The 13,576-nt window shown below is 37.0% G+C and overlaps 1 protein-coding gene across 15 annotated transcripts in view; it reads right to left on the reverse strand.

Moving 5' to 3' along the window:
* Positions 1–13,576, reverse strand: part of foxp1b (forkhead box P1b) — a 205,058-nt gene that overhangs the window by 105,435 nt on the left and 86,047 nt on the right. For all 15 annotated transcript variants that reach the window (XM_048198849.1, XM_048198842.1, XM_048198838.1 and 12 more), the window contains one exon: positions 4,049–4,215. In XM_048198849.1, the coding sequence (XP_048054806.1) occupies positions 4,049–4,204 (156 nt within the window). In that variant the 5' untranslated portion in view covers positions 4,205–4,215. The remainder of the gene's footprint in view (positions 1–4,048; positions 4,216–13,576) is intronic.

Below are 13,576 nucleotides of genomic sequence, written 5' to 3' on the forward strand. Positions count from 1 at the left end.
GTGGCTGTGGAAGGATGTTTGTATTGTGAATGGGGAAATTCCTGTGGGTGCAGTCGCTGCTGCAATGAGCAAAAAAAAAAAAAACAAAACAAAAAAAAAACACTACATAAACACAACACATACTGTATATGCATAATGCATTTGTGTAACACTGTACAAAAAAAATAGAATATAATACATACAATTAATAATATAATATAATATAATATAATATAATATAATATAATATAATATAATATAATATAATATAATATAATATAATATAATATAATATAATATAATATAATATAATATAATATAATATAATATAATAGGGTGAATTCAGGGCAATTGGGACACTTTTTGCCATTGAGATGAATTGGAAAAAGTGTCCCAATCAACCTGAATTCACCCTAATATATGATGTGTTTTAATTAGGACTATCAATTGATTAAAAAAAATCTAAATGCAGTCCAGATCAGTTCATTTTGTCATAAATAAATGTTTTTTTTTTTTTTTTTGGTTTGTTTCTTTTTTATATACATAAACGTATATTATATAACTGTGCTTAATGAACATGTTAAATTAATGGTTTTATACAATGGTTTTATACAATTTCTTTTGATATTTTCCCTAAACCTAAACCAATTACCTTTCCTCCACTGCTTTTACAGGAATCACATCCAAACTACATCATAAGGATATCCACAGACATGTTTTTTAACAGATCTTGTCGACCACAGACCACAGAGAAATGAATTGCTCATTGGATATGGCGCTTGTACCATAATGGAAATCTTTTGCATAAATGCTGACAGGGGTGGTCTGTTCCTTTAATTTTGGTGAATTATATGCATAAACCATTTAAAGAGTGGACCTAAATTCTTTAGTGCAAGGATGAAAGACGTTTGAGGTGGCTTTATTTGAATCTAAAGGCTCTATTCTATCTAGAGAACTCCCATTTAGGGACACGTCTCTTTTATATAAGGTAATAGCACTGGGGATTTGACTTCCTAATGGAGATGTTTAAATGAAGCTTATGGTCTACTTCCCCCAAATCTGACTAGTTCGAGAAGATAAATTCCCCTGTCAAGGTCGAGATGATCAAACAGATTACAATTATTTTATCCCTCGTCTTTATTAATGAGCACTGTCTTTCACAGTTATGTCGACTAATCAGGATAGATGATATGTCAGCCTCCAGGTTTGTTGTTTTTCACGTATTTAAGGAGTCGTAGGGGTTTATAAATTGAAAGATAATAAAACCCTACACAGCTTGTCAGAAGAGAAACTGGGCTTTTGGAGGTTTAAAAAGGTCACGCTTTATGTAGTGTGTGAATAACACAAGCGAAGAGACTGATATGTTGTAAAAAAAGCTGTCAATTATCACATAACTAAATCCTTGTTCGTTGGGGAAAAAACCCCAAAAGAACTTGTTGTCATGATCAAAGCTGATAAAAAAGCAAAATATGATTAACAGTATAAGCTTTGACATTTAGACTACAATATTAGCTGTTCTGAGCTGCCCTAAAAGACAGCTCACCCAAAAATGAGAAATTTTGGCCATACTATACAATGACAGTCTGTGGGATCCATTGTTGGAGAAAACAAATGAAACATTCTTTAATGTATCTAAAAAAAAAAAAGTCAGGTTTAGAATACCACAGGGGTGATTAAATTATTATTATTATTAATTTTTTTTTTTTAAAGGAATTTTTAAGGAATTTCTTCCTGTTGATGTGTATATTGAGTGCATTACACATTGCTAAAAACAATTTAGCTACCCTTTTGAAAGAGTAGTTAGCAAAACTACAAGCTACTAAATGAAACTATTGTAGTTAGTTTTTAATATCTTACCTTAATATCTTACTAAAAATATTAATTTAATAATATTTCAAAAAATAAATCAGGATTTTGAAATTCAACAACAGCAGTATTTATCTAGATAAAAAAACTATGTGTTTTTGAATGAGTAAAATGATTATGGTGTATGAATTGAAAATTCGGGTGACAACACTAAACATTCATTTATATTGACTACAAAAAGACTACAAAAGAAAACTACAGTATATATATACTTTATTATAAATAAAATGACTAGTTGTAAAAATTAGCCTTTAATGGTAGTTAAGCAAAAGTAGTTTAGCTACTTAAGCAAAAGCTCCTTCACTCATCACAAAACTATGCGACTATTAAGTAAATGTGTGTGTGTGTATATATATATATATATATATATATATATATATATATATATATATATATATATATATATATATATATATATATATATATATACACACACACACACACATTTACTTAATAGTCGCATAGTTTTGTGTATATATATATATATATATATATATATATATATATATATATATATATATATATATATATATATATACATACACACACATATAAAAATGTGTGTGTGTGTGTCAAGTGCACATCCCTGACTCGGTCAAGCGCTCTGGTGTTCAGCCTCTCTCTATCTCCTCTTCCTTCTTTCTCTCTATTTCCTTGCATTCGTCAGAGTAGTAACCCCTGTTGTCTCAGCCGAGTGAATCAGATTGAGCCCCTGGCACAGAATGAAGGCAAAGTCAACAGGAATTAAGTTTCAGTGCAACTGTTTACTCAACTGTGGCCTGCAGTTATTGAAATCTTATCCATGGTTTTGTGTGACGACTGCGGTAATGAATTCAGTATGCCTGTGATTTTCAAACTGACAACATCACGCTAAGTCCGAGAAGCACACGACAGACTGAAGCAATTCAGAGGACAGGGGAAGACGAAAGCGAGAGCCAATCACAGATGATTCAGATTATTGATTGATGGCGATATACTCTAGTTACAGATTTATCTCAAGAAGACTCAAGGGAAAAATCTAAATGTCAAATGAGTTTTATTCCTATACGTTCTCCAAAATAATAATTCCAATTTGCAACCAACGACTTACTAAATTAAACACAATACAAAATCAATATCCTATGTATGAAATAAGACCAAAACAAATCAGTTTTGGGTTGTTCTCTGCTTTCAAACCAGCCGTCATGCAGACCTGTCCTGTCTGGCATTAAAACCAAGGCATTGCTCTCCTCACTTCAACGACAGCCATGTTACTCCAACAGACAGTTACTTCAGAAGCTCCCCATCCCCACAATACAGCCCTTGACAACATCTCCCATCATGCCGTGGGGTGCAGACAACACACGACTGATCTTTTCAATGCTGGCCGGCTCAACACGCTGCCGTGTGACAGACAGAAAGAGCTTGTCTGTTTATTTTAGTCAGAGTGAGGATGTTTTGGGTGCTCTAGGTATATAATAAAAACGGCTGCAACACTCCACGCTCCGGTGCTTTGAATGGAAGCTCCCCGAAATTTCCACTTGAGTGTTAGGGGTGTTTACAATGCGACAGGTGAAATCTGTGGCACCTGGATGGACACCACACATACACGACTGTCCGTAAATTCCATTGCACCTATGCATTTGTCTGTTGCAACAAGCCTGATAAATATTTCACCTGAATGCAGATGCAGAGTTGCCGGGATAAACACATTGGCAACCAAAAACACAATCACAGAAAGAGCACTTAGTGCGTTTAAAAATTCAAACCGCTCTCAATATACATAAATAATCATAATAATGTGTTTATGTACTCTGGTTGGAGGGGGTGTGATGATTAAATATTTACAAGCACTTAAAGAGGGGAGAGAAGGATGCTGTTGACATGCGTTAATAACAGACAGGTGCAAGAAGGAAAGAACGAAAGGTAGGAACGTTGGTAGGAATGAACAAACGAATAAAGGATGGAAGGAATTAAGTAAAAAAAAAAGAAAGAAATAAAAGAAGGCGGGGAGGGACAAAGTAATGAACAAATGATTAAAAGATGGAAGGAATGATTTTAAAAAATGAAATAAAAGGAATATGAAAGAAAGAAAGAACAAAGGATGGAAGTAATAAATAAAGGTAAAGAAAAAAGATAGAAGAAAGGAATAGGAAGAAAGAGTGAACAAATGAACGGACGGTGAGAGGAATGAATGAAAAGAAAGGAGGAAAAAAAGAAAGACCTGTTGTTGTTGGAAGTTCACGAGGTCAGATGCTGTGATGTCAGAGGAAGGTGTGGCGCTCTTGGATCGAACTTCTCTGTGTCCCTCCACACAAGGTGGGGCGCCGTTCTGATTGGCTGTTCCGTTTGTCGCCTCTGTCCCCGACTCTTGCATCATGACTTAAAAACCTGCAGCAGAGACGCAAAAAGAGTGTTAAAACAACAACAACAACAACAAAAAACATTTTAAAATAATTCCACACAAATTTCCTTTTGTCCCGCTCAATTTCACCTTTCCCATCTTTCCCTTAAAAGAAGCTAACCATCATATTCTGTTTGTTTTCAATCCTTCTGCTGGGCCTGAAAGAATGAAGAAACAGCAAAAAGCAAATGGAATGGGAACCCAACCTCGGTCACGTCTCAGCAGAGAGGCCCAAGAAAACACACTCGCTCACAAACAAAACTTGTTCAAGTGAAATGGATATATTTACTCTCATTGCTCCCAGAAGAACCACAGCCCGATGGCTTTTTAATGGGAAACAGGGCAGGGGAGTCGGTCGGATTACAAATCTCAAAAATCAAAACTTCTCAGCAAGCGTTTGCATCTTGGGTGTTGAGTTAACGCCACGGTCCTGGGCCCGCACACAAATAAACAAACCTGAAAATATTCCGATGTACTTCCAAAGTATTTCCAATAATACATTATACTTTAATGATGCCTATTCAGACTCACAAAAAGACTTTTTGTTCTTCTAACATTTAACATCTAACAGACCAGCCCTGCACTACACTAAAAAGAAAGTTTTCTCCTTCAACATCCTGATCTATCCATGTCGTCCTGAGATAGACACTTAGATTTATATCTTTTGCATTCATAGAGGCCCTCGTTGGCAAGGAGTGCCTTGTAGCCCTGTTTCAGACCATCTTAATGAAGCTGACCAAGTCAGGCAGAAGTAAATTAACTTGGCTTATTAATTATTGATATGAGGCAGAATGAATGCCCTTAAAGCACTGGGTGCTAATCACATAGGCAGGTGAAAATTGAAAAGAATTCAGATTTATAATGCTGCCCCCTCTCAGACAGTAATAAGGTGCTTGATAATTGTTCAGCAAGGTTTGCAGGGAAGAGGTGGTTACAGACGCAGACTAACACACTGGGGATTGACCCATCTGGACCACCGAAGGGCTGCGACTCTTCTATTGTTCTTTTTGAATTGGACCACATCAACTGCTAGACCAAAAATATATACAATAGTAATAAAATGATCATTTAATTTTGATTTATACACACGCATACAGATGAGCCAAAACATCATGACCACCTGCCAAAACTGCGCCGATCCGCCGAGGCATGGACTCAACAAGACCCCTGAAGGTGCCCTGTGGTATTTGGCACCAAGACAGCAGATCCTTCAAGTCCTGTAGGTTGCGAGGTGGAGCCACTGTGATTGTACTTGTTGGTCCAGCACATACCAATTGAGCATCTGGATTGAAATCTGGGGAATTTGGAGGCCAGGGCAACACCTTGAACTCTTCATCATGTTCCTCAAGCCATACCTGAACAATTTGTGCAGTGTGGCAGAATTATCCTGCTGAAAGAGGCCACTTCCACCAGGGAACACTATTGTCATGAATGGGTGTACCTGGTCTGCAACAATGTTTAGGTAGGATGCACATGTCAAATTTACGTCCACATGAATGGCTTCACCCGTGACTGGTCATAATGTTTTGGCTCATCAGTATATATTATATAATAAAACACACACACACACACACACACACACACTGAACTACACTAATAACTAAAACAAAAATAGTAACAACATCTGTAGGATTTTATCTTTTCTGTTTAATTACTAAAGTTAAAGGGTTAGTATTATGATCCCATAATTTACTCACCCTCAAGCCATCCCAGGTGTATATGACTTTCTTCTTTCAGCTGGACACAATCGGAGTTATATTAAAAATATCCTGGCACTTCTAAGCTTTTTAACAGGAATGAATACCATATAAGTTTCAGAAGTTCCAAAAAAGCACATCCATTCATCATAAAATGAATCCATACAACTCCACTGGGTTAATAAATGCCTTCTGAAGTGATGTGTTTTGTAAGAAAAATATCCATAGTTAAAACTTTATAATCTATAATCACTGGCTTGTGTTAATAGCTGCATGAAAGTCAAGTTCCAGCGGAAGTGTGCCCTCTGACTCAACATATGACGTAGGATGTAGGAGTAGTGTAAGCTTATGTGAGAGTAGACACCTCTCGCAGTTCAAACAAATAGGGCTGTGCAACAAACTCAAGCTCCTCTTCTATTATATCGAAATCCTCTGATATTTCTCTTTAAAATATCTCGTTTTCTCGTCTAATTCGTGACCGGTGTTTTATTTTGCTCTATCCTCTGCACTTCCGCAAACAATACATCATGCATCGGGTCAGAGGTCACTCTTCTGCCGGAAGTAGACTCGTGTACGGTCACTGCTGGAAGCCAGTGTTGATAGTTCATAAAGTTTTTTTTTTTTTTTTTGAAGATTGTGTTCGGCTGAAAGAAGAAAGTCACATACACCTAGAAAAGCTTGAGGATGAGTCAATTATGGGATAATTTTCATTTTTGGGTAAACTATCCCTTTAACAAATATAAAGTCCTGCAATTCACAATTTTGAATAAACCTGATATTTCCAGGTTTTCCATGACCGTGGGAACCTCTTCTTACCCCCTTTCATCACATATTTTAGCTTTCTCTCAAAAAACACCCTGAATACACTATGTAAATAATTTACATGTGTAACTAAACTGCTCCATGCTCAAAATCATCCTTTCAATTAGAGATAAACGGACCAAGTACCTGGTACTCCCACAAACAAGCTGTGGCTTGTTTAGCAAGCTTTTCTCCCTTTCTGTCTCTTTTACATTTTACGGTCTCATTTGTTCGCTCTCATTTTTTTCATTGTGTTCCATAAAAGAGGGTGATAATGGCTATTATGCATGCACTGTCATTCCGTACTAAATTTTCATAATTATAAAGGAAGGGCGTAAATTTACGAATGCATGGCATCTCTGAAAGTAATCATGAGAATGCGCCGGGGGGCTATTTTAATGTATGCGAAACTAGTGACCCACAATAAAGACGTGAAGCTGCAACGAATGCAAAGTAATGCACACGCGCCCAATTCCACGTCTGAAGAGGGCCAGCTAAAATTAACACCCAATTAATTTCGGAATTGACAAACAAATGAAACCCATAAATCTAGTTTCTCATTAAATTTCACCATGGAATAATTCAAAAGCAGCAATATCGCGATAAAAAAAAAAAAAAAAAAAAAAGGATGAAAGAAAATGCCTGTTATCCATCACAAATATCAAATAGATGGAGGAAAAAAAATAATCTGGTGGAAGGGCATTAATAATGTCAACGGCTTTATGAATTAAGCTATTGTTTTAGTGTCTCATCATTATGATTCCAGCTTTGGATTTTGCCCCACTTTGATAACAAAAGTGCAATTCTTTGCTTGTGATTTTTCTGTCTTGCATTTGGTACAAAAAAGGCGTGCAGCATAAACATGAATAACAGACAAGCTCTTATATAACCAGCAAGAGAAACAGATGTGTTTGTTTACAGTGTTTATCGTGGCTTTAAATAAAAAGAAAACAAAGACTTAAGGCAAAAACTTCAAAATAATGGAAATTCCCTGAGATTAAGGCCCTGCCACCAGGCACCTACCAAACAAACCTCCATCATCAGATGTCTGCGCCTTTTCCTCACAAAACGCTTGCTTGCTAAACACAACAAGTGTTTGGAACAAACTACGGATAATACAACAAGGTCAGAATTTGTGTATGTTGACATTTTGTTCGGTTCATCTGATATCGCGAGCACACACACACACACCAAATCATGTGCGCACCACACCTGGCCAACATAAAAGCATGAGCAAATACAGAAAATCAAGAGCTTTCTCCCTTATTTATTATTTCCCAGGATTTGACTGCGAGCGTGTTTATGCCGAGAGTTTGTTTGTGTGTGCCATGCACCGGGCCGGAAAGCAGACTCCATCAACGTTAAAAAGATGCTGTCATTCCGGTAAGTTCTGAAAGCCCACCTGCTTTTACAAGTCTGTTCTCACAACACCCCTGTTTACACAAGCGCTCAACAAAAGCACAACATTCTTACGCTTCAGATAAGTAGTCACAATAAGGACGACAAAACCCCATGATCACACTGTTGTTTAGGTTCAACGTTGTTGCTTGTCTAGACAACACAATGATCTGTACGACTGAAAAGGTGTGAGAGCATCTTGAGGTTTTTCTTTTCTCCTTTTTCTCAAGGATTCCTGATGAGTAACGCAGACAGCTGTATTTTGGCTAGAGATGGGTGGTATGAGCAAAATTATGACCTAGTACAGTATGAGACATTGACTACATTTACATGTGCACTAATAATGCGATTATTTCTCATTATCAGAGTAAGGTCTTAATCGCAGTTCACATGACATGAGCAGAACTCTTCACTCCAGTTTACATGCAGTTTTCATTACTCTGATTATATTCACTAATAAGTATGGTTATACAACACTCAGATAGGCATACATTAAGGATATTACTGGCCATCTCCTCACATCAAATTCAAAATACATTTTTACGGAAGTACTAGATATTATACGGCGGCATGATGAACATCGCAATGCCGGGTTTGCACGCTGTTATTGCGTTCTTCTTGCTTCGTCTCGATGAAGATACGGAGCAGAGACTGCGCAGCGAGTTGTGTTAACAGAGTTTAGCAATTTAGAGAAAAGAAAATTTCAGAATAATGTCAGGGAGTTTATTCATGAAGTTGTGTGAACAACACACTGTATCCGTGTACATCCGAGCACATGCACACTTTGGTCAGAGCGGTAATAATGTGATTACGGTGTTTACATGCCTGTTTATTGAGAATAAAATCGGCGTACACCACCTAGTTTAATGCGAATATGGTTACTATGATTATGAGCTTAATTGCATTAGTTTGATCGAAGTATTGCGTTTACATGAGGTAAAGTTTAATTGCAATATTGCCAAAATCCCATTATAATCGCATTATGAGGGTGCATGTAAACACGCTTTATATCACAGTACAAGTATGGCAATATAGTTTTGCATGAAATTTAACCCCAACATAATTTATATATTACAAAACCATTTAGTATTATTTGGAACTTGAACACAAACCAAAAGGTAAAATTATTCATATATGAATGTAGAGATGTACTGATATAAAGATTCTGGCCGATATTGATAAGCTGATAAATAAAGCTGTTAAGTATGAGACTGGATAGTATGAGTTTACTAATGACTGCAATCAAGCCTCCTCAAAAGTCTTTCTATCACACATCTATGCTAGATATCAAGCATCGCGTTACCTTCGGTTTGGTTATTCCGTCTCAAGATGCAACTTTGCATCATTCACACATGTTGGCACAATCAGGGCTAGCGACTCGCCCTCGTGGAAAAGAACTGCTCGTCACCCTCTCAAAGAGGAAATGACAGCAGCAATGACATTCTGCCAAAAGGAGATCTCAATGCGAGACCAAACAGCCCCTCTAATCTCAGCGGGCCTCTCCAGGCCAGAAACGTATCTCAACACTACTGTGGCGGCATTCTGAGAACAAAACCCCACCACGTTTGGACAGACGGGTCTTGTCTTTTCTTTTGTGCTTTCTTGAGTTTGCTTCCAGACCTTGTAGGGCTAATGCTGGTCCGGCAGCTCCTACAAACAAAGCTCGCTATTTGTTTAATAACTGATTGCTGCCATGACTACGGTAAACAAGAGGGAGAACAGGGCCTTTTCTTTCTGTTTATGAACAAACACATCTTCTTGCAAAGAGCAATTTAACATTAACCAGGTGGAATGATCAACAGATCCCATAGGTTACACAGAGGGCGAGCCGAAATGTAAACATTCTTCAGAGAAAGAGAGCGTGTGAGGGGACGAAAAGAATGGAAGCCGGCGGGCAAGCATGTATGGACAGCAAGGTCAATGCAAATGCAGCTCGTCTTGAATAAACAGTTGGAGGAGAAACTCAAGACAAACAAACAGTCATTCTCCTGACATTTAAAGAAGCATTAGGACGGATGGGCTACAGCTGCTAACGGCCAACGTGAATGTGAACTAGATGGGGGTGGGAATGTGTCACTCAACAGGGCGAGGTCTCACGGACCTCACGTTCCTGCTATACGTCCGGCTCGGTCTGTGGAACAAACAGACAAGCAGCATCATCCTTATTGCCTCCACGAAAAACAGCAGCAAGGAACTTGTAAAACCAGTTAAACATTACCACAGTCAATTACTCAGTAACTAGTGCTCGGAAAATATCAATTATGGCTGTGGGTTCTTGTCTATTTACAATGACAAAGCGTGGAGTTTGATTTTACTGTAAACATTCACAAAATGGTATTGACTAAGTCAGTAAAAAAACAAGTATCTGATAGGTGGTGAATACATAAACAGCTATTCTTTTACAGGGATTGTTCACCCAACATTTAAAATTCTGTCATTAATTACTCACTCTCATTTTATTCCAAACCTGTAAGACTTTTGTTCATCTTCGGACCACAAATGAAGACGAAATTTTGATGAAATCTGAGAGATTTCTGTCCCTCCATAGACGGCTACATAGCTACCACTTTGACGCTTCAAAAAGTTCATAAAGAGATCGTAAAACTAATCCATATTTATTGAGCGGTTTAGTCCACATTTTCTAAAAAGACACGATCGCTTTATATGATAAACAGATTGAATTTAGGCTCATCTTCATTTGTGTTCCGAAGATGAACGAAAGTCTTACGGGTTTGGAATGACATGAGGGTGAGTAATTAATGACAGAATTTGAATTTTTGGGTGAACCAACCCTTTAACCACCTGAAGTCAATCCAAATGCATGGCTTCAGAAGAATAGGAATATAACAGTGGAGTCAAACAGACCATTTTATGGTGCTTTTGTTGTCCTTTTTGGGAATTTGACTGCACAAATCTCTTTCTTTGAAAACAGAAGTTTGGATATGGCTTTATTTTATCTAGTAGAAGAGGTGCATAAGATATATAAAAAGTCAAAGTCAAAAGTGACAGTAAAGGCTTGTGCATTGACAAAAACATTTTAAAGGGTTGATGAACTGAGAAATCAAATTTTCCTTGAGCTTTTGACATATAAGAGGTCATCATACTATAAGAATATCCTGTAAGTTTCAGAGCTGAAAATTTCCTTGTTAGTCCAATAAAAGCTTTAATTGACACCAGACCCAGCAAACGACAGGATTTTCAAAGTGGGGATCTATGACGTCAAAGGGCAGCAAGCACCACCTCTGCAGAAGAAGATCAACGCCTACTTCATCACTGCTTGTTTAGCCCCGCCCACCGATTCGCGAATGACATGCAATAGTATAGATAGCGTAAGTAACATAGGCCTATGTGGTGCTAAACCGGATCGAGCTACCAAGCAATAAACATGCCGTTGAGGATTACAAAATATTGTGCAGTGCTTGGACTCGACTGTAATGTGACAACATGTAAGTAACTGTGCTAATTCTAATGCCTGATCTGATATGTAATGATTCATGTAAAGTCAGATGTTCTTTGTCTGTGTCAGTAAATCAAACCCATGACTAAACGTCAACTTGCGCTGTTTCTCTTAGTAGGATGAAAATAATCTGTAATGTAACTGTGATTGAATTATATAAAGAAAGCGATCAAAGAAAGCTCCCTTTTGCAACCGCTGGAGCAGCGAGCACTGAAGCTGTCAATCAAACAGCGCGAGTTTATCAGTGACTGACGCGCGCAAAAATCCCATTTAATTCAACGAATCTCTTAGTTATATCGCGTTTGCACTGTTAGTGAAGATGAAAGCATTTGTTAGTGTACAAAAATTGAGTTGCAATGACGAGATCACTGCTTTCTTGCGCTCAACAACATGTCTGTGATTGGCTACAGTGTTCTCTGCAACCTTTCATGCCACAATCTAAATATAATGCCATAGATCTAAATGTAATGCAACACTTTTCATGATTAGTTAACTTTGAGAGCTGTAATAGTAAAAACGCTTGGCTATTTTAAATGGAAAGATGTTAGCCAATCACAACAGTGGGCGTTTACACTGAAGTCTCACAGCAGACACGGCCCTTAAAAAAAGAGCGTTCAAACCAGGTGTGTCTCATACGTCCTGAAAAGTGAAGCTGCGGGCTCTTTGACCGCCCCCTGGAGGCTGGATGCAGTACAGGTCATAAATCCTGCCCTCTCAATGCAGTCAAATGAGACTTCAGTGAAAGCTTAAAAATAAATTCTGCTTCAAATAAAACTTTCTGAAAGATGGTTTTGGTCATTTAAGGTAGTTGTTATCACGCTGATATATATTCAATTGTTCGTTTTTGTGATAATTTAGATTTTAGCCTATGGGCCGTTGGCCCATTTTGGCTTCAGTTCATTACAATGGAAGGAAGCGGCGTCACGTCGTCCATCTTTTTTTACAGTCTATGGTTCAAACCAGAGGGCTAAAATCAGGGTAGGAAAAATGCCTTTTATTTATAAATTATGACAATTTTGGATGTAAAAAGCATACTAACATTATAAGTTCACCCCAGGAAACATTATAAAACAATAAAACAATGCAGTTCATTACCCCTTTAAATAAATGCTGTCCTTTTGAACTATCTATTCATCAAATAATCTTGAAAAAAATATCATGGTTTCCACAAAAATATTAAACGGCACAACTGCTTTCAACATTGATAATAATAAGAAATGTAACTTGAGTACCAAATCAGCATATTAGAATGATTTCTGAAGTATCATGTGACACTGAAGACTTTAGTAATGATGCTGAAAGTTCAGCTTTGCCATCACACGAAGAAATTCTATTAGCACAATTTGTGTAATATGACTTTAGCCATGAAAAATGTTAGATGTAACAAATAAGCACAAATGTCACCTCCAGGGCCCAGAGGGTTCAAATACATCAGTGCTTCCCACAGGTTTGAAATATACTTGCGGTGGTAACCAGGTGAAAAAGCCTCCTATTACCCATGGCACAAAAATTGTCTACTACATGTGACAAACAAATAATGTGTGATTTTTAACAGTATTTTTATTTATTGAAATTATTTTTAATTACATAGCATACTATTACATTTAATTACATACTAATATTATGCATTGTAAATTATGCAAAATTACAGCATTTAAATGGTTCTCCTTTTCCTGTCATATAGTGTCTCTTCAGTGAATGGTACACAGATTTTACTAGTAAAATTTATATAATGAATAATATATGTGTCAAATAATGTTCTTAGTCTTTTCTTCCTGTTGGGGAGACTACGATAATTTACTATGAATTTGTTTATGATTTATGAATTGATGAATTTATAAACAAACCCAAAATACATCGGGACTCTTATTTTGAAACGTCTGTACTATTGCATGCTGATCCTTCAGATTCTCACAACCGTATAAAACATTTTATATAAAGGCCATGAAGTAGACATTGTAATAATTCATCAACTTGAGTTCATTATCAATCACT

The sequence above is a fragment of the Megalobrama amblycephala genome, linkage group LG8, assembly GCF_018812025.1.
Source record: "Megalobrama amblycephala isolate DHTTF-2021 linkage group LG8, ASM1881202v1, whole genome shotgun sequence".
In the NCBI taxonomy this organism is placed as follows: Eukaryota; Metazoa; Chordata; class Actinopteri; order Cypriniformes; family Xenocyprididae; genus Megalobrama; species Megalobrama amblycephala.